Raw genomic sequence first — 20,812 nt, forward strand, 5'->3', positions numbered from 1 at the left:
ACCAGCATGCAAATAAGATTCCATAGGTTTTTTAATTTTCGCATCAAACAATCCATGTTTTAAATCAGGAAATAGAATAAGAAGCTCATTCTTGTCCATTATGCCAAACTAGTGTAAACAAGAAACAAAAAGTTGCAATTGCAGGATCTAAAGGAAATAGCTTCGAGTACTTACAACGGCGAAAATAGCTTAGTAGCCGAGATCCGGAGTGTGAGTACCTTTTACCTTTCCTCCCCGGCAACGGCGCCAGAAAATACTTGATGCTGTCCAGGACTGGCGCATGGTTGACGAGGGAGGAAATCCCTATTGTGTAGCTTTCTGGTCCCCGGCAACGGCGCCAGAAAATAGCTTGATGTCTACGTTCCCCCTCCTTTCCTGTAGACAGTGTTGGGCCTCCAAGAGCAGAGGTTTGTAGAACAGCAGCAAGTTTTCCCTTAAGTGGATCACCCAAGGTTTATCGAACTCAGGGAGGAAGAGGTCAAAGATATCCCTCTCATGCAACCCTGCAACCACAAAGCAAGAAGTCTCTTGTGTCCCCAACACACCTAATAGGTGCACTAGTTCGGCGAAGAGATAGTGAAATACAGGTGGTATGAATATATATGAGCAGTAGCAACGGTGCCAGAAAATAGCTTGCTGGCGTGTAGTTGATGGTGGTAGTATTGCAGCAGTAGTAACACAGTAAAACAGTAAACAAGCAGCGATAGCAGTATTTAGGAACAAGGCCTAGGGATTATACTTTCACTAGTGGACACTATCAACATTGATCGCATAATAAATAACTCTTTCTCATATGTGCTACATACACTCTTTTGTTGGATGATGAACACATTGCGTAGGATTACACGAACCCTCAATGCCGGAGTTAACAAGCTCCACAATAATGTTCATATTTAAATAACCTTAGAGCATAATAGATCATTGCAAAATAAACCAAGAACTAACATAGTGCACACACTGCCCACATTACACTATGAAGGAGGAATAGATCACATCAATACTATCATAATGATAATTAACTCCACAATCTACAAGAGATCATGATCATAGCCTACGACAAGAACCACATGGTGCACACACTAGTCACCTTTATACCATGCAGGAGGAATAGACTACTTTAATAACATCACATGAGTAGCACACAACTAGTAGCGATACAAAGCTCATATGAATCTCAATCATGTAAAGCAGCTCATGAGATCATTGTATTGAACTACATATGAGAGAGATTAACCACATAGCTACCGGTACAGCCCCGAGCCTCGATGGAGAACTACTCCCTCCTCATGGGAGACAGCAGCGTTGATGAAGATGGCGGTGGTGTCGATGGAGAAGCCTTCCGGGGGCACTTCCCCGTCCCGGCGGCGTGCCGGAACAGAGACTCCTGTCCCCCAGATCTTGGCTTCGCGATGGCGGCGGCTCTGGAAGGTTTCTGTGGGTTTCGTCAATTGGTGTCGAAGTTTTAGGTCACGACGGCTTAAATAGGCGAAGAGTCGGAGTCGGAGGGGCCACGGGCTGCCCAAACCATAGGGGGGCGCCCCCCTGGCCGCGCCGGGGTGTGGTTTGGTGGCCCTGTCCCCCTTCTCTGGCGGTTCTCGTGTGTTCTGGATGCTTCCGGTGAAAATAGGAACTTGGGCGTTGATTTCGTCCGATTCCGAGAATATTTCGTTACTAGGATTTCTGAAACCAAAAACAAGAAACAGAACGGCACTTCGGCATCTTGTTAATAGGTTAGTTCCAGAAAATGCACGAATATGACATAAAGTGTGCATAAAACATGTAGATAATATCAATAATGTGGCATGGAACATAAGAAATTATCGATACGTTGGAGACGTATCATCGCTCCCCCGCCGCGTCCCCCAAATGCCGCCCCCAAACATTAAAATACTTTTTTTTGTTTTGTTATATTTTTATTTCAATAAAGAGAAGACAAACTAATACATAATTGGGAACGTGGTTTACATGAAGATATAGTTTGGAACATGGTTTCCCACAAACTAATACATAGTTTGAACCATGGTTGACACAAATATAAAAGATTGCAAAAAAAAACTAAACCTAACTATGAGGACGACGACGGCGTCGCAGGCGACGGCGAGCGTGCAGCTCTGCCGCGGCTGCGGCCACGACCACGACCACGGCCACGAGCTCGGCCCCCGCCTCTACCAGTCATGGCGTCGACTCTTGAGATGGTGGCGGCTAGGGTTGGGGAGAGAGGCGCTAGGATTTATGTGTGAGAGGGACGATGAGAGACAACCCTTTTTTATAGGCCGGAGGGAGACGAGGGAGCGGTGGCGCTCATTAACGCCGGCACGTAGAGCTAGGCGGCGACGAGACCGTGCACTAGATATGTACCGATGGCATAACAACGGAAGAGGGTTCAACTTGATGCATTGCTTCACAAAGTCAAAGGCTGCGAGAAATGGTGTGACTTGATAGGCATTTTGGTGGCGGGAGAACTTCGAATTTCAGAGCATCTCCACTCGTCTCCCCGAGAAGCCCCCACGAGCCGTTTTTTACATCCGGACGGCGAAATCCGGCCCAGTCGCGCCCCCGGTTCCTCGATTTCCTCCGGATTTGGGCCTAAATTCATTCGGCGATCCCACGCCGTCCCCGCCCCCCCGGGGAGCGCTCGGGGACTCCGGATGGAGCAAAACCAACCGCCCACGCCCACGTGTCTCCTCTTTCGTCCGGACTCCCCGGGCCATCCTCTTTTTCCCCGAGAAATGCCGCTTGGGGAGCACACGACTGGAAATATACTGCCCCCCATGCCAAAAATTGATCCAATCCAAACGAAAATTTCGCTAGATTTGGGCGTGGGAAGCGCCAACGAGTGGGGATGCTCTCAGAACCTAAATGGATGCTCTAACCTAGACTTTTCGTTTGAAAGTGACTCGTGGCAACGCCCTCGTTTTGTGTATCAGTTCGGGTCTTTTCGAGTGATGAAAATGACCTGATGTGTAGCTTGGTCTCCATCACGGCATCACCGTTCCAGATTAGTAGAGTACGCCCTAGTAGCCCCCATCTTTGCATACTGACTTACTTGAGGTGGGCAACGACAGATAAAATTTCAGAGGGGCTACCAGTTTCTCTTTCTCGGCAGATGAATGTTTGACCAGGGTCCAGCCTTCCAGGTATACGCCATCCCGTCTGTACAAGAACGGTACAGGCTCTAGCGAGGCGACGAAGCCGTAGACCGTAGTCGAGGAGAGCTACGCTACCAGACGCATACCAAGCTCCCCACCCCATGACCCATGTGGCCTGCCCCCCAGTGCCTACAGTGCACAGTACGCTCCTGCTCCAGTGCAGTGCTCCATGCCTGTCCCTGCAAGCCTGCAGTGCTCCTGTGTGTCCTGTGCAGGCTTCTTGAGCCAAGTGCTACATTTCAGGTCTTCAGGGCCGGTCAGACTGCAGATACCTGGATCTAAGTATTTACTTCCCAATAATTGCAAAAGTAATTCCTGCAAAGGCTGAAACCTCACGTTCAAAACAATCAAAATTAGGTAGTAGTGCCTTTGAGTTCAGCTCATAGTTTTCGTCACAACTCGTGTAGAAATAATGTTCATCCAAAAGGAGATTTCTTGCAAAGTCTCTGTATATTATTTCATGTGAAGTCTTTGTATAGTAAATTATGTGTGCTGTACTTTTTTTTGACATCCAAGCCTCTGAAATGTGTTTGACTTGTATGTAAGAAATCAGAAAGGTCGAAGAGGCTCTAAAAAGAATACACACAAAAGAGGCACATGAAGGAACTCCAGTCTCTTTATAAGTTTTCACCCCACAGGGACCAAGGAGGACACACACACGGCCCTATCCATCCATCCCCATCACATCTCTGCGCCACCCGAACGAGAGAGCCACCAGCAAGCCAGCCAGCCAGCCATGGCCTCCTCCGCCTCCCGCGACGCCGCCACCTTCCAGCTCTACCGGCCCATGGCAATGCCGACGCCCATGCCCCAGTCGATGGCAATGCCCTTCTCGTCCGAGCCCGCGGACGCCGTGGTGCCCGCGGCGCCGGCGCCGAGGAAGGCGGGCTCGGCAGCCAAGGGCGCCAAGGACCGGCACAGCAAGGTGAACGGGCGCGGGCGGCGCGTGCGCATGCCGATCGTGTGCGCGGCGCGGGTGTTCCAGCTCACCCGCGAGCTGGGTCTCAAGTCGGACGGCCAGACCGTGGAGTGGCTGCTGCGGCAGGCGGAGCCGTCCATCCTCGCCGCCACCGGCTCCGGCACCACCCCCGCCGTCTTCTCCTGCTCCTCCGCGCCCTCCACGTCCGCCGTCTCCCTCCTCGGGATCGGGAGCAAGCGCCCGCGCGAGGACCATGACCAGCAGGCGCCGTCGTTCTGGGAGGCGCTGCAGGCTCGGCCCGTGCCCGTGCCCTGGGGCATCTCCCCGTCGCAGGAGGCGCAGGCGTACGCGTCGTCGGTGGTGGTGGCGCAGGGGCACCACCACCACCACCTGAACCTGCTCTCCGCGCTCACCGGCGCCGCCAGGCGGCCGGAGGAGGAGTCCCGGTGACTGACTGACGTGATCGCGCCCGCTGACCGGCCGTGGCTCTAAATTCTTGGAGCCAGCCAAGCCAGGTGTTCTTGCTGTTGTGTGGCTTTGCCCTACTACGACGTGCTTTCGCATTCCCTTTATTAGTTCCTTCCTCCTCCTTTGCGTGCATTGTGGTGTGCTTTCTTTTGCGTGATTTTTGGGCTGGAGAAGAACCGGGAATCTGATCAGAGATTCCTTCCAAGGTAGTAGCAACTGTAGATACAGGTCTTTAGATCGCACTCCATTTCGTCGGGTTTGCGCTCGTGTCCTTTGTTACAGTGTGTATGATACACACTGCTGCCATGGTTGATGGCTTCTGTCATTCTCTGCTGTGATTGTAACACAGCGCTGTGCTGCGCCGGTGCTCCATCCATTGCTGTTTTGCTTCGATCGAAACTCCTCGATCCGCAAGGTCGTTTTGGCCATGGAATTGTTAAGCACGTACTACTACGACACGTTTCGCTGATGCGTTGCAGGTGCAGAGAAAGGCGATCTCAGGTGTGTGTGATTGGCCTCTGTCGCAACTGTCGAGCAAATGATGAAACGCTCCCAATTGTACACACTTTCCTCTTGCAATACCGGTAGATTTACTTTAAACATGAGGAGTTACTTTTATTTCTGCACTGGGACAAAAGCTGCTTCTGCCGCTCTGCTAACGGCCTCTGCAACTTTGCCCTGATGAAAGGCTCAAGCTGTTTTCTCTGCCCATTATTGGTGTCAAGCCGTAGGCCATTTGGGCAGGAAAGCTGCCCTACCTTACGGCCATGCTTACGGAACGCAGATCGTCGATGGTTTTTTACGTTGCAATGCTCGCAGGCTTCTTCAAGTGTTAGAGCATCTCCACTCGTCCCCCCGAACAGGCCCCCGGCGAGCGTTTTTTCCATCCGGACGGCGAAATTTGGCCCAGTCGCGCCCCCGGTTCCTCGTTTTCGTCCGGATTTGGGCCTAAATTCATCCGGCGATCCCACGCCCCCGGCCCCCGAGCGCTCGGGGACTCGGACGAAACGAAGCGCGAAACGGCGAGGAAACTTCCCGCGCGTGGTGGCCCCAACTTGTCGGCGAGAGAAACCGATCGTCGTCCTCATCGCATCGTCTTCCGCGCGGCCGTAAAGCCTCGCCGCCGATGCATTCGCCGGCCACGCGGCGAGTTAATGTCGTCGTCTTCCGCGCACGCATCGTCTTCCGCGCGCACTAAAGGCTGCCGCCGGTCAGCTCGCCGCGGACGCGTCGCAATCCACGCGGCATTTAATCCCCGCGCCAGCCACGCCTATATACGCCGGTCCGCTCGCCGCGAGGCGTACCCCGTGCTCCACTCTCCCTCCACTCTCCCTCTACTCTCAAGATGGCGTTCTACGACGACGACGGCGCAGCCAACAACGGCTTCCCCCGCCGGTCGCTCCACGCGTGGGAGGGGCACCTCCTCCACCAGGCGGGGTACCCCTGCCCGCCGGACACGAGGCCTCCCGGAGGCGGGCCGGCGGCTAAGTGCGCGGCGTTCCAATCCCGCCGCCGCCGCGGGGCCATGCCCTCGACGTCGCCATCGAGGAGGCGAGGATGACGATGACCGACGAGGAGCGCGCGCCGACCCGCGCCACCACCCCGACAACTACACGCGGTGGAACTCCTACTTCCTCCGGCGGTGGGAGCGGGAGGCGGCGGCCTACGACGGCCCGCCGCCTCCGCTGCGCGCAACAACGCCGCGGGCGCCGACGGTGGTGGAGCGCGCCGAAAGGACGTTGGCGAACGTCCTCGCGCACATCGAGGGCGGCAACTACCCGGTGCTCACGATGCCCCTCTATCGGCATCGAGGGCATCGGCGAGCCGCCGTCGGGGAAGCGTACGCGGCAGCCACGACGCATGGCTGCCGGCTCGTCGTCTTCGGATCGGCGTCAAGGTCATCCTTGGCGCCGGTGAAGAGGAGGAGGCGACGCCGCCTTCGACGCCGGTGCGCGTCAAGAAGAGCGGCGTCTCCGCCGGCGACCGAAGGGCGCGACGGCGGCGCCCTCGTCATCCGAGAAACGACCTTCCGCGCCGCAGAGCGGCCGGAAGAAGACGAAGAAAGAGGCCGCCGCAAGCCAGCTCGCCGAGGAGGAGGCGAAGCGCGCGGAGGAGGCCGCGATGGCGGAGGCGATCGCCGTGTCGCTTGCCGAGCATGGAGGAGGAGAAGCGCGCGGACGACGCCGCACCGGATCGGGGCGGCGCGATCGCGCGCGCCGGAGGCGAGCGCCAGCGGCCGCCGGACCTCGCCGCCGCACGCCAACTCGCCGCCCGCGCCGCTCCAACCGCCAACGACGATGTCGCGCGGTACCGCCGTCTGCGACACCTCCATCCGGCTGTCGCTGTCCCCGTCGTCGACCTCGAGTCCTCCGACGACGATCGGTACAAGCCATCCCCGGTGGGGAGACGCCGACCGTGGCGGCAGCCAAAGCCGCGCAGCCGAAGGCCAACGACGACGGCTCCGACGACGACGGCGACGGCGACTACACGGTGTTCTACCGCCATTTGGGCATGTAGAGCGCCGTGTTTTAAAATTAGCGTTTGAATTCACCTAGCCGAATTCGAAATATAGTCGAATTCGGCCTCTATGTATGAACTCCGCCCGTTTTAGTCTAAATATCATTAAATTTAGTCTATATTCACCCGAATTTAGCCGAAGTTTGTCAAGTTTCCGTTTTTTAAATTCGCATCGTCGACTTCGCCTGGGCACGCGGCTGGGAAACTACTGCCCCCCACGCCAAATCTTCCTCCAATCCGGACGAAAATTTCGCCGGATTTGGGCGTGGGGAGCGCCAACGAGTGGGGATGCTCTTAGCACTGGTCCTCATTTACATAGTAGCGCAGGTTTCATTGCAACAAGGAGCACATTTTTCACAGAGTGATTGGGAGAAGCCACTGGTGGCACCAGCCTGCTGCCTGTCCTTGGCGTCCGGCTGGTAGGTGGCAGCCAGCTGCATGCTCTGATCTGAGGTCTCTGGACTGGATATACCAGTGGCTGCTAGTGACTTGGTTCTTTTTTATTTTCTTTCAAGAAGATGAGTTTGTGACTTGATGTTGATAGTACTACGTCGCTTTTAAATAAGTGTCACAACTCTGCGTTTTAGTGCGTAGATTGTTAAAATATACTACCTCTGTCCCAAGGCTTAAGGTCTATTTTTTTTCAGAAAGTTAAACTTCAAGTTTGACTAAGTTTTTATAAAAAAATCATTAACGTGTCAAATACAAAATCAATATTATTAGATAGATAATGAAATATATTTTCATGTGCTATCTACAAAATATCATATTTATTGATAGATTATTCTAAAATTTTGGTTAAACTTTAGTTGCTTTGACTTTTCCAAAAAATATAAGCCTTAAGCCTTGGGATGGAGGTAGTATAGCATAACCCTTCCAATTAATTCGGCCTTTTAAAAAAACTTGCCTAGTGCATCAATTAAATATGGTATCAGAGTAGGTCTCAATCTCAAATCCAAGCTAACACACTATTTAATAAAACTAGTTGCGGCCTTTCCATCCCACATTTATAGTCTCCCTCCCCGTATGTTGATCTCATGTCTAAGGTTTTCTCATGGCTACGGCCTTCTCACATGATCAAAATTAATGTTTAGGGGTGTGTTAAAATATATAGCATAGCCGTTTCTAACCGTTTAAACTTTTTAAAAACTTGGGTAGTGCATTAATTTAAGGAAGAATTTGCTACATGATACCGCTATTTTCTTGCGTTTGACAAAACAAACCGCCCTATTGTGTCTTTGCCAGGTGCAATTACAATTCCGTGCTACATTTGCCTGAACACACCACCTGACTAAAAATGGTAAGTTTTGCACTTTGTCTTTAAAACCAGTCATAGCATGGTCATCACACACAAAAGTGTAAAACTTTTCGATTTTAGCTAGGTGGTGTGTTCTGACAAATGTGTCAGACAATTGTAATGGTGGCAAAGATATAATCGGGTGGTGTATTTCAGCAAACCGCGGAAAATAACGATGTGTTGTAGTAAATTTTCCCCTTAATTTATTATAGATACATTTTTGGAAAATACTTCTGTACTTACACGTATGGGTGTTTCCGTCACCGTACGTTTATTTCTCGAGATTCATACTCACCATGGTAGAGAGAAAATTTTTCTCTCTCATCTTTTTATCCGAATCTCAAAGCACAACGGACGGTGATGAAAACATCCACACTCATGCGTGTAGGTACAAAATCCACTCTCTACATTTTGACCTAAAAAGAAGTATAACGTTTATTTTAGAACGGAGGGCAGAAGAGACATGCCAATATGCAATATGTATGCCACTGGCCTGAACTTCTCCTTGGGTGTGGGAGAAGATCCGACGACTGCTGCTTTCGTGCCGGTTCAGGCTCCAGCGGGAAATTTGCTCGGCCCGGGTGCTTGGCGTAGCGCTCTCACGCACATGGTTATAGATAACTAAAAATTTACGTGAATGTAATACAACAAGCGGGGATAGCTCAGTTGGGAGAGCGTCAGACTGAAGATCTGAAGGTCGGGTGTTCGATCCACCCTCACCGCATTCTTTTTCTCATTTTTTTAGACTCGCCAGCATATTTTTTTTAAGAACTCGCGTGCATTTATTTGTTCCTCGGGTTCGTCCAATCCGGCCCAGCCCAGGTGGAGGCTGGACCCTGGTTAGCAGGCTCGGCCCAGCTGTGAGAAACAGATCGTGAGCGTCTTCTTCAGACGATGCACCTCGCCGTTCTTGTAATAAATCTCGACAAGAAAGAAAAAACTCGCCGTTCTTGTCCGCCGCCGGAGATCTTCAGAGCATCTTTACGCGCCGCCGCAGAGCCCGGGCACGTGCTCTAGGCGCGGGTGCGGTAAGCCCGCCACTCAAAATCCAGCTCCACGGTTTTCTCTCCGCCGTCCCCATAGCCGGCGCAGCACCTTCATCTCTAAAGCTCCGCCGTGCTTCATCACGTCGCAGCTGTCTCAACCCCCTCCGCAACTTCGGCGATTGGTTCCGAGGTTTGAGATTATTTGTTTCTCATCCATGATTTGTTAAACCCCACTGACCTCGATAAATTTCTGGTGTGCACCGGCACACCAACTAGATCCGCCCCGCCCAGCCCCTGCTGTTCTCAACCATTGTCCGTGTGTTCACAGGAGATGTCGTCGGTTGCTCTCAGTTGCCTATCGCTGTAATTGGAGGAACAGCGCATGGCGGCCGTACCACATCATCTGCTATATGAGTTCGCCAAGGCCGCACTTATCAAAATATTCGCCTTTCCTTATGCCACGGTCTGTTGTACTGTATCCCCCTCCTCTCTTTTCTGTTCTTCAGTTTCATTCCGGTCTGGGAACAACTCTGTAGCAGAGACTTGATGCTGACTTGCTTTTACGCATCGTAACATCTTGAAGGTATGCGACATGTACTGCAACGGTGGAGCTGATGCAGACAAGTGGGGTGACGCCCAAATTGGTCGCTACATAGGAATCGGTAGGCTTATCCTGTTACTTCACGATAACTTGAGCCCCTTCTTGGCTACTCTGCTTTGACTATCTGGATCTTAACCTGTGGTCAATCGACTGATGTCTGTAAATAGATGCTTCTGCACCGGCTGTCAGTGATGCCATGCGTGAACTATGGGAGAACAAATGGAAGCATTTTACCACCGAGTTCATTGAGTTGAACCCTTCTGCTGTAAATCTCCTTTCCTCCAGCCCTTCCTATTTGCACGAAACCGAAATGTTCAGAACTGACAGTTATGGCGGTTTGTATAACAGGAGGACTTTGAAGCTCAGTTGCAAGAAAAAGGCATCCAAGCAGATATAGTTTGCTGCATGCAGAATTTACAGGCAAGTTGGTCGCTCTCCACCTATATGACAGATTTTTAAGCTTTGGTAATCGTCGAGTTGGTTTCTCTCCGCGTATAAGGCATACTATTTATTAAGCTTTGCTAATTTTCAAAGTTTATCCATGTTGAAAAGATAGTTATGCTTTGAAACTGAGGAGCACGCAAAGAGGCTTCTCAATAACGTATCGTCATTGCTCAAACCTGGAGGCTATTTCCTTGGCATAATTCCTGATTCATCCACAATATGGTATGGCCACCTCATCAATTTTTTCTATTACGTCGTGATGTAATTTTGTAGGATGGAGCTTGCAACTTCACTTTAGTTACTATCTAATCGTTACTACATGCTCTCCAATTCAGATTTGGCTTGAAAATAATTCTATTCTGAATCTTTATGAGCTGCATGGATTTTTAATTTTGTAGGACAAAATATCAAAAGAACGTTGAGGCTTCGCATAATAAGGGTCTGAAAACTGTTCCAAATAGCATCCGCTCCGAGAACTACACAATTACCTTCGAAATCGAGGAAGAAAAGTATGAAGTGAACATGTGTTTCTAAGTCCGTCTGAAAGGGTTTGCTATCTTGAGGTCTCACAGTCACATGCTGAATGGTGCAGGTTTCCTTTCTTTGGAAAGAAGTACCAACTCAAATTTGCCAATGAAGCGATGTTTGAGAATCATTGCTTGGTCCACTTTCCCAGCCTTATGAGGTTACCATTTTCTCATTCATTTCTAACATTTTGTTATATACTTCCGCTAATGTTAACTCAAATAACTTGAGTCATGAAATTTTCGTAATATTAAAATATATGTTGGAGCAGACTAGCAAGGGGGGTTGGACTTGAATATGTGGAGATCCAGAATTTGACTGAGTTCTATGATGACAACAGGTGCTCCTATCTTATTGGATGTCTCTGTTATTGAAATCATTTTATAAGTAATGCTTCATAGTATTTTTCTGTTTATTTGCACGAGTTACTTCATTTTCTCCTCTTTTACAAAGAAATGCAATGTAATTACTAATACTAATCAGTGGCGGAGGTATCTGATGGTTTATCCTGGTTCTGGCTGGCTGACTTCCAGAACACAGTTTGCTCCAATGCTTGGTAATTGTGGTGCCAGTTTGGTGGATCCTCGTGGAAAGCTTGTTGCTCGCTCCTACGATATTTTAGGTGGTGTATCCTTTTTTTCTTCTCCTACATTCTGTTCATTCTGAAATCCCAATAAGCTAAGTGCTTAACCTGATTTATGCAGGCTTGTATTCTACTTTTGTATTCCAGAAGCCTGACCCAGATGCAATACCACCTATTGTAACACCTGACTTGAATGATGCTGATGACGCTCATGAAGAGGTCCGCTCTTCCTTACCAAGCAGCTATAGACATTTTCCCCCCTGTTTCACTGGGCAATAGTATTAGTTAACACTTGATTGACAAAACAGGAACGGCTCTGGAGGCAGCAGTTAGCAGTGGATGATGGGAGGCGCTCACAGGCAGATGTCATCCCGCTTGATCCTGACCAGAAAGGCATCCTGGGTCCGGGGCCTGCAGATTTGAGACTATAGTTTGCCAGAAATTCAGATGTAAATTTGAACTTGCAGTGATGATGCGCCCTCGGTTGGTGGTGCATTGTAGTACTCTGTTTATGTTGTAACCTCTCCTGGTTTACTAGGTTGATCTTAAGCTTAGCTGGCAGTTAACTCAAGGTTTGGATAGTCGTTGAGTTCCACCAGGCCAATGGCTAACCCACTGGCGCTGCAATTTCAATTTTTCAAGTTAATTGTTGTATCAGACACTCAAACGTGTTTTTGTACCTAGAGGATAAACTTAAGTCCCGTGCATTTTCAAGATAATGTTAGTAGGACGCAAAAAACGCGCAGCGCATCATTGCTCGTGCGCAGATCATCTCAGGCTCGCTGGTTGAGAGTTAGTTTTAATTTTATTTTAAACAAGAGCTCATAGTTCAGAAGAGCTCGATATCTGTGTATTTGCTGATTCATTACAAAAAGAGAAGTGTACTGTACTTCTGATTAATCTAAGTGGGGATTGCATTGCATAATGCCGTGCCCGCATCATTGGTAGTATCAAGACAACTACCAACCGGCAACCGTATCTCGTCAATTCGATATCACTCAAATAGTATAGCATTCGCGCTTTCCACGTGAAGTTTTGTTTATTTCTTGCCAATATTATTTCACACTCCAGGCGCATCCTCCAAATCGTGCCGGATCCCCAAATCGCGCAGGATTGAGTTTTTGTGGGACGTTTTTTCTTCGTGCCGCGTTTGGGGATGTCATTCCCCAGCCGCGTCCCCCAAATGCGCCCCCCGATCATTAAAATGACTCATTATTTGTTTTTATGTATTTTTATTTCAATAGAGAGAAATATTTTTATAGTGCAACATATTGTAACAAATTACACTAAAAATTTCGAAAAATATGAACTAACTTTTAAAACTACTTTTTCTTTGATGCCCCGTGTGGCCGTCCTCACGGAAGCGCTTCCTACTCGTCACCTCTTTTGAAGAGGCAGTGGCGTTCGATGCGTCCGAGGAGCTTGTGCCCCCTCCGACGCGTAGTCCTCGTCGTTGTTAGTGCTCACCGCTGCGCCTTCGCCCATGTCCTTGCCTCCTTTGTTGCCGCCGCCTCCTCAGCCGCCTCCTTCGTCTCCAAACGTGTCCACCTGGCATCTCCATCCTCTTCCTCCTTCTCCTGGCCGTTGTCGGCGACGGACTCCACCTCCTCCTCATGGTGATCTACCTCCTCATGGTCGTCGTCAGCGACGGCCTCCTCCTTCTCCTCCTGGCCATCCTCGGCCTCCCACTCCTCGTCGTGGCCTTCCGTCGACAGGGAACTAGAGTTGCTAGGCTTGACAACTCTTTCCCACCAATGGAGTCATCCCGGTGGCTTCCCCTCGATCGACGCGGTTGCCACTGTGATGGTTCCCCTTCTCGACAGCTGCACCGCCGCTAGGTAGGCGATGGTTGGGCGTCATTCGTGTGTCAATGACGTGTCGGGCACGCCACCCCCACCTCGTTTCTCGCTGTGTCCGGCGCGCCTGGGGCGTCCCGTGTGGACCGGGGACGGGTTCAGCGCACCGGACACCGTATTGGGCCGCGCCGGCCGGAAAGGGCGTTTGGGGCGCGCGACTGAGAACAAAAAATGTCCTGCGCAATCTTTGGAGGACGTGGCTGGAGATGCTCTTTTCATATAAGATGTTTGTTTATATGAGGGGTTAGCCGAAAGGGTATATATGAGCTACTCTTGACAGGCTTTGTGCTACCGCAACTATACCTTGATCGCAGGCTCTCTGCTACACAATGTCATCCTCCGCCGGAACCTACCCCCCACAACAAGGCCATGCCGAGACCAACGAAGAGCTCTACCAGCAGTTCACCAACCTGGTGTCCTCCTGGCCGTGCTTCCCAGCCCTCTCGAATTACCAGCTCTACCGCCATGACGATGGCTGGCACAGCAGCCTGGCTCCAATGGTGGGCACAATGGTCGCCGACGCATGCTTCGCGGCGCGCCCCTCGGACGTCGTCGTCGCCACGCTGCCCAAGTCCGGCACGACGTGGATCAAGTCCCTTCTCTACTCCACGGTTCGCCGGAGGGAGCATCCCGTGGGCTCCTCCGACCACCCGTTCAACTCCCTCGGCCCGCACGAGTGCATCAAGTTCTTCGAGTACCAGCTCTACACGGGGAACAGGATCCCGGACCTCGACGAGCTACCGGATCCGCGGCTCTTCGCCACGCACGTTCCGTTCGCGTCGCTGCCGAGGTCCGTCCTGGCGTCGGGCTGCAAGATCATCTACGTCTGCCGCGACCCCAAGGACCACCTTATCTCGCAGTGGAGCTTTGCGAACAAGTTTAGGGTCAGGGACGGGCTGGAGCCGCTCTCGGTCGACGCCGCCGCTGGTTTCTTCTGCGACGGCATGTCGCCGTTCGGGCCGTACTGGGACCATGTCCTCGGGTACTGGCGCGTGCACCTGGCGCACCCCGAGCAGGTGCTCTTCTTCAGGTACGAAGAGATGAGTCGGGACCCTGCGGCACACGTGCGGAGGCTGGCGGAGTTTGCCGGATGCCCGTTCAGCGTGGAGGAGGAGGAGGTCGGCGTGGTGGATGCCATCGTCAAGCTCTGCTCGTTCGAGAACATGACCGGGCTCGAAGCGACCAAGGGCGGCAAGACGGAGCTCGTGTTCGGCGCCGTGGACAACAGCTCGTTCTTTCGGCGTGGCGTGGTCGCTGACTGGGTGAACCATCTGTCGCCGGAGACTGCAAGGAGAATCGACGCCATCACTGAGGCCAGGTTCACAGGTTCCGGTCTCCGTATCTAGGTAGATCGATCCGTCTATTGCACTCAGCAAATTGTGCAGGTAAGCACGGTCAGATTAACTGGCGCTTTTGGTTATGTAGTTGTTTCGATCTCCACAACGATGTCAGTGTTTTCGTGTCTTGCAAATTCGTCAAAGTGGTACCGTAGGTTTTTTAATAAAGGATCGGTCGAGGTATTCTTCATCCCGTGGGGCGGGGGACATATATTTTTGCACTGATAGAGTGTGTATGGCTCAACAAAAAATGCTACTGCTCTGTTGCATGCATCTAACTTTTTAAAAGTTGTAGCACATGGCTAGAGATAACATTCACGGCCTATATAGTAGTATGTTCGTTAGGGATTATAAGGACATCTTCAGTCGCGTCTCCTAAAGATTTTTTAGCGTGCCGGACATTTTTTCGGCCCCAGTCGAGCATCCCAGAGCTCTCTTCCGCCCGACGCGGCCTAATACGATGTTCGGCGTCCCGAGGCCGTCCCCGCTCCACAGGGGATGCGCCAGACAGAGCGAGAAACGAGGCGGGCGCCCACTTGTCGGCGACCAAATCCAGAACGGTTCGTTCCCACCTTTTATTTCTCGTCACGCCTCCCCTCCCGCGCCTCCCACCCCTTCGCTGCTGCTCGATGTGCCGGCTGTCTCGACGGCCAATCTCTTCAGAGTCGGGCACCGTCGTGATGGCTGGCTCCCTCACCGTCATTTTCCCCGCTGCCGCTTCACCAACGCGTCCTAGAACGCGCCGGCAAATCCGCCCCTCCTCCGCGCACAGAAGGTGTTCGGCGGCTTGTCTTGTAGACGCTACATGTCGCTGTTCGACGCCTCCTCTGCCGCGGATGAATTTTAACCATTTGTTTTGTTTTAGTCATGGATAGCAACCAAATGTGGGAGGTGATGCATGTTTGTGTGATCATGCACACCATGATCATCGAGGATGACCGCAAGAATCGGGTCAGGACACATGTTAGTCCCTATGAGTGTCAGGGCTCTGTAATTTACATCACTCTGACACCGACAAGTGACTAAAATGTTACACACGTCTTATCTCTCTTCTCCCTCCTCTCTCGGGCACGTTTTTAGCATCCAGACTCTTCCCTGATTTAACTTCACCACAACACCGATTCACGTATGCCGCCACCGAATCGAGGCTGCCGACGAACGAATCGACGTACCTTCTGCTGAGTCGAACTTGTTCGTCTCGTTCTCGCCGCCATGCAAATCGAGCTATAGCTCCCTTCCTCCGCCGACAGGAGCTTGCTTTCTTCACCTAAACTAGTTCTTGGATGAAAAAGTTGACCCCGCCTCCACAGTCATAGCTTGAAGCTGCGGGAATCGACCCTGGCGCCATCCCTGCTTGCAGCCTAAGCCACGAGCTTGTCGAGGCTGTTAGCAGCTTGACGCCATGTCCAGGAGCCTGGAGCCTGACCTCCACAGTAATGGCGTCCCGAGATGACCCAACCTCTGTTCGCTTTGTTTGGCGAAAAAAAAGGCAAAACTCACATTTCTACCGCACTCCATCCGGCCTAAATGGGTTTATCGTATAAAGCGATCATCCGATGGAACTATTGATTATTATAAGTAATGTATTGTTGCAAAGGGTTTGAAACAACACTACGGACTTGATTATGAGGATACCTCCAGTCCTGTAGTAAAATTTGCTACTATCTGACTTGTGTAGGCCATAAATGTATCCAAGGGGTGGAGTTTACGATAGTTAGACGTCAATAACACGTTTTTTACATGGTGTTCTGGAAGAGAAAGTTTATATGAGACAAGCACTTGGTTTGAAGATCCACGTCTTCCACATTATATCTGTAAACTTGATAAAGCTCTCTATGGTTTGAAGCAAGCCCCCCGTTCTTACTACTCTCGTCCCAGTTCCAAATTAACTGAGCTTGGGTTCACTCCCTCCAAGGTGACACCTCTTTGTTCCTCTATAACAAGTCATGTATTACCATATTTGTTCTCATATATGTTGATGACATCATTATCACTAGATCCTCCTATAATGCTATCTCTGTGTTACTTTGGCAATTAAGTGAAAACTTTGCTACTAAGGACAAGGGGGGCTTACATTTCTTCCTCGGTCATGAAATGCTACTAGTCTTGTTCTTACTCAGGCCAAGTATGCTACTGATTTGCTGACCCAAGTTAATATGATACATTGTACTTCTACACCTACACCTTTGTCCACTACATATCTATTGTCCTTAACTAATAGTTGCCCTCTTGGATAAGAGGATATCAAAAATTATCACAACATTGTTGGTGCTCTTCGGTACCTCATATTGAAGCGTCTAGACTTGTCTTTTTTGAGTTCAAGAAGTTTGTCAACATCTTCATGTTCCTACTACTGCTCATTGGTCGGCGGTCAAGAGTATATTAGAAATTGTTAAAGGTACACTCAATGACATGTATCACATTTTAGAAGTCATACTCTACGCTGCTTAGTGCCTTTTCAGATACAGACTAAGTTGGTTGTCTTGATGAACGCCGCTCTACAGGTGGCTTTGCAACATTCATAGGTCCTAACTTGATTTCTTGGAGTGATCGCAAACAAGTCATTGTGTCTCGCTCGAGTACTAAGCTGAGTATAAGGCTCTTGCTAATGCAACCGCGGAGTTAATTTGGGTTGAAACATTAGTTCGCGAACTTGGTATATCTTTCATAGCAAAACTATATTGATGGTGTGACAATCTTGGCGCAACTTATCTCTCTGTAAATCATGTTTTTCATTCCCGCACCAAGCATATTGATATTGATCATCTTTTATTCGTGGAAGGAAGATCAACTTGCTGATGGATTTACAAAGATATTATATTGCCTGTCAAATTATCGAATGAGTTTAAACCTAATCTCAACATTTCCCCATGTTAAGATTAAGGGGATTGTTAGACATGCCATATGTACCGGATGCGCTGATCGGGGCTATCGTTCCTTCACATCAACAAGTGTGTGTAGATATTTATGAGTGTTTGCCTCTACACTGTGTTTTGCAAAAGTAAAAAAGTTATCCATCGTTCTATTGCACTCAACAAATTGTGCTGGTTAAAGTATTAATTGGCACCTTTGATTCTTTATTAGACAAAGTACAGTTTATTTCTTAAAAGTTTAAGCATTACATCTGACATCTGCATAATTGACGCTTTTGACTATGTACTCCATTTGATACATAGTAAGTGTTATGATCTTGGTTCAAGTTTATACTACCCCTTAGTAAAATCCTGATACTTTTTTCGATCTCCACAACAATGCCAGTGCTTCCGTGTCTTGATATTTCGTAAAAGTGTTATTTAATAAGGATCGATTGAGACATTGTACTCAAACAAAGATCGTTGTTCAATAGAAGATTCATTTAGCAAAATACACCTAGGAAACTAAAAAAAAATTGGAAACAAAATCATAACATGAATTAGAATAAGAGTAGATATGTCGATTGCAAAGCCTTAGTTTTTTGCATCTTCCGAACTGACACCTATTTGCGTGTGATGAAGACCACATGAAGCTTGATGGGTTCCACGAATAGTCTTCCATCTTTGCTCTCCACCACCTCGATGAGCCTCACGTTCTTCGGTCCTCTCATTACCTTCATTATTTTCCCAAGGAATTGTTTGATTCATGAGGGGGGTCACCCTACATCCGTCTATCAGTTCAACGGCTACAATTGTCCTTTATGTACGCCGTGTCTATTTTCTGATAAAGTGGGGACCAAAGATGAAAATTGCAGTCGTCATTTACAAACATGTCAAAGTTATCTCATTTTCTACCGAATACCTTTTTTAGAGGTATCAGATACCTTCTCATGTAGTCATGTCTACTCTCCACCAAGCTTACACTATGGCAATCTGGGCTTGGGCCTGAGTTGTTAGCATAAAACTACAATTCTTCTAATGAAATTTTGACTTTGCCACCACTTTTTGTTCCGTGGAATAAAAATCTACCATATTTTTTCCAGTTTGTGTCATAGAACATTAAAGGCGAATTGAAAATGTTTCTAACCGGTGGGACCCACTTGTTAGGCCCAATTTGTTGACATGGACTAGGACCCACTTGTCAGCCCACATAAAATCCCTTTTCCACACACTATCTCCCATTCTCTCCCATTTAGTTGACCCCCGAGCGCAAACAAGTCGGCGCGCCATTGGAGATGATCTATGATGCAATGAACCCGCACGTGGCCCCGATCCCACGGCTCAATATCCGGCGTGCCTGGCGTTGGCGACTCGTCTCGTCCAGGGGGAGGTGGGTGCGGTGGGAATAAAAATACAAGCTCTAACCGGGAGGAAGGAGATGGCTGATTTTTTTTATTGCGTTGACTAGTGGGACCAGTCCACCTAAGTCTGACGTGTAGGCCCTCCCTGTCAGAAACTTTGTGTCTAGTATGAGACAACCTAGAAAAAAAGTATGGTAGATTTTTATCCATGGAACATAGTTAAAATTTCGTTTGAAAAGTGGTAGTTTCACGCTAACAACTTGCTAAGCCTGGTTGACACTTTGGTAGTGCGACAAAATACGAAGTTCATTTGCATTGGGCTTAGGCAGTTGCCGAGTGGCCAGAAGGAACCCTTTCTCAGTGCTCATGTCGCACGAAGACAACTAAGAACGGAACAAAACCACACTTCTAGACCCACCTTATTATTCATCATGCACGCTGAGCACGAACACGCAAAAGGAAAGGAGAAACTTAAACGGTGGACGGCGCCTTCTTGAAGACGACGACATGGTAGGGTTCGGTGGCGCCCAAGAACCACGCGCCGCCCTTGCCGTCCCTGAACACCCCCAAATCCTGGCACGAGTTCCCGTCGCCTCCGCAGGACATCAGCTTGTACTCGCGCGCCTCCGAGCTGCCAATATACTTCTTGATGCGGAACGCGTTCTCCCTGCCGGTTGGGCTCGGCTCCGTGACCGGGCCGGTGATCACGTGCCGGCGGCCGAACAGCAGCTCGCTGTCGATGTGCCACTCGGTGGACTGCACGCACGTCGTGTAGGCGCGGAAGTGGATGCGGACGTCGGTCGAGAGGCGGATGATCTGGTCGGACGGCGCGCCACCGTGCGGAGTGATACGCACGGGGAACCCGTCGCCGTGCCCGCTGGGCTCCTGCGCCACGAAGAGCGGGCAGCGGCGGCCGTGGCCTGGCGCCATCGTGAGCCCTCCGCCGTGAGCGCGGTTGGCCGGAAGGACGTAGTAGTTGGCATCGGCGCGCAGCTCGTGCCCGTCGGTGTCGTAGACCGGCGACGGCGAGGAATCAGCGCTGATGCACGAGAGGGTGGAGGTGGCTAGAATGGAGAGGATGAGGAAGAGGAGGGGATGGACACGGTGGCTACCCATGGCTGGCTAGATTGTGTTCGAGGACAAGAGCCAAGAGCCAAGAGTGTGGTTTGGTCGGCTTTTGAGTGAGGCATCACGGGTGCTCCATGTATGTACTTATAGTGATCCCAACGTGGAGTCGCTAGCTTGCGTTTCTGGTGAGTACTGAGGACAACCATTGGATGAAATCGTTGCATTAGTAGTTTAGTACTGGCCTACTGCCCTACTGGGAGTCTGGGATACATCCTCCGTCTAATTTCTGCCAATAATTACCACTTCCTACTGAAAAGTATATTGCTCCCGGAAATCTCTCAAGGATTCCATTCCGCAAAGGTTTTGTTTCCAATCGCTGAAGCTGTCAAACAACACATTCCAACAAGTTGTCCCATGCACCATCTCAAAAAAAAAAAAGGTTGTCGTCTTAGATTTTACCTCGCGTCAACGGAGATGTCATCATCTAAAATAAGTGATTTTTGGGTTTTTGTTCGATGACGAGACCTCCTTACCGGCGTTAATGGTGTTGGAACCTTAAATTTCTCTAGGTATGTTTGAAGCTAAGCCAACAGATTCACAATTTTGAAAAGGGCTTATGCATGTTAAGAATGACTTCTTTAAGAGAGGATATTTTAAAATAGGGGATGGGACAAGTGTGAGGTTCTGGGAGGAACTTGCCTCTTTCCCAACAATACCCGGCCCTTTACAACATTGTGCAACATAAAAATGTTTTGGTTTCAACAGTATTTGCCACGGTCCCTATAAATATTTCTTTTAGAAGAGGGCTCAATGATCAAAAATGGTTGCAATGGTTACATCTTTGTCAAC

At 49.9% G+C, this 20,812-nt stretch overlaps 4 protein-coding genes and 1 non-coding gene across 5 annotated transcripts; 4 read left to right on the forward strand and 1 right to left on the reverse strand.

Annotated features, from left to right (window-relative positions):
* Nucleotides 1-3,779: 3,779 nt before the first annotated feature.
* LOC127335667 (uncharacterized) lies at nt 3,780-4,912 on the forward strand. Its single transcript, XM_051362385.2, has one exon. It carries the CDS (start codon nt 3,886-3,888, stop codon nt 4,516-4,518), a length of 633 nt encoding a protein of 210 aa, XP_051218345.1. The 5' UTR covers nt 3,780-3,885; the 3' UTR covers nt 4,519-4,912.
* A 4,089-nt stretch (nt 4,913-9,001) lies between these two features.
* Nucleotides 9,002-9,074, forward strand: TRNAF-GAA (transfer RNA phenylalanine (anticodon GAA)). The gene has a single exon. It is a non-coding gene; the product is annotated as a tRNA-Phe (tRNA).
* Nucleotides 9,075-9,254: 180 nt separating this feature from the next.
* LOC127335668 (mRNA cap guanine-N(7) methyltransferase 2) lies at nt 9,255-12,196 on the forward strand. Its single transcript, XM_051362386.2, has 12 exons — nt 9,255-9,526; nt 9,665-9,799; nt 9,920-9,998; nt 10,105-10,202; nt 10,286-10,357; nt 10,494-10,603; nt 10,780-10,890; nt 10,974-11,066; nt 11,178-11,246; nt 11,440-11,528; nt 11,611-11,708; nt 11,798-12,196. The coding sequence occupies exons 2-12, from the start codon at nt 9,719-9,721 to the stop codon at nt 11,918-11,920; spliced, it is 1,023 nt and encodes a 340-aa protein (XP_051218346.1). The 5' UTR covers nt 9,255-9,526; nt 9,665-9,718; the 3' UTR covers nt 11,921-12,196.
* A 1,436-nt stretch (nt 12,197-13,632) lies between these two features.
* LOC127335669 (cytosolic sulfotransferase 15-like) lies at nt 13,633-14,872 on the forward strand. The gene has a single exon (XM_051362387.2). The coding sequence runs from the start codon at nt 13,675-13,677 to the stop codon at nt 14,689-14,691; it is 1,017 nt and encodes a 338-aa protein (XP_051218347.1). The 5' UTR covers nt 13,633-13,674; the 3' UTR covers nt 14,692-14,872.
* A 4,287-nt stretch (nt 14,873-19,159) lies between these two features.
* Nucleotides 19,160-20,077, reverse strand: LOC127335670 (endogenous alpha-amylase/subtilisin inhibitor). Its single transcript, XM_051362388.2, has one exon. It carries the CDS (start codon nt 20,009-20,011, stop codon nt 19,367-19,369), a length of 645 nt encoding a protein of 214 aa, XP_051218348.1. The 5' UTR covers nt 20,012-20,077; the 3' UTR covers nt 19,160-19,366.
* Nucleotides 20,078-20,812: the final 735 nt, after the last annotated feature.

The sequence above is a fragment of the Lolium perenne genome, chromosome 2 (genome assembly GCF_019359855.2).
Source record: "Lolium perenne isolate Kyuss_39 chromosome 2, Kyuss_2.0, whole genome shotgun sequence".
Taxonomy (NCBI): Eukaryota; Viridiplantae; Streptophyta; class Magnoliopsida; order Poales; family Poaceae; genus Lolium; species Lolium perenne.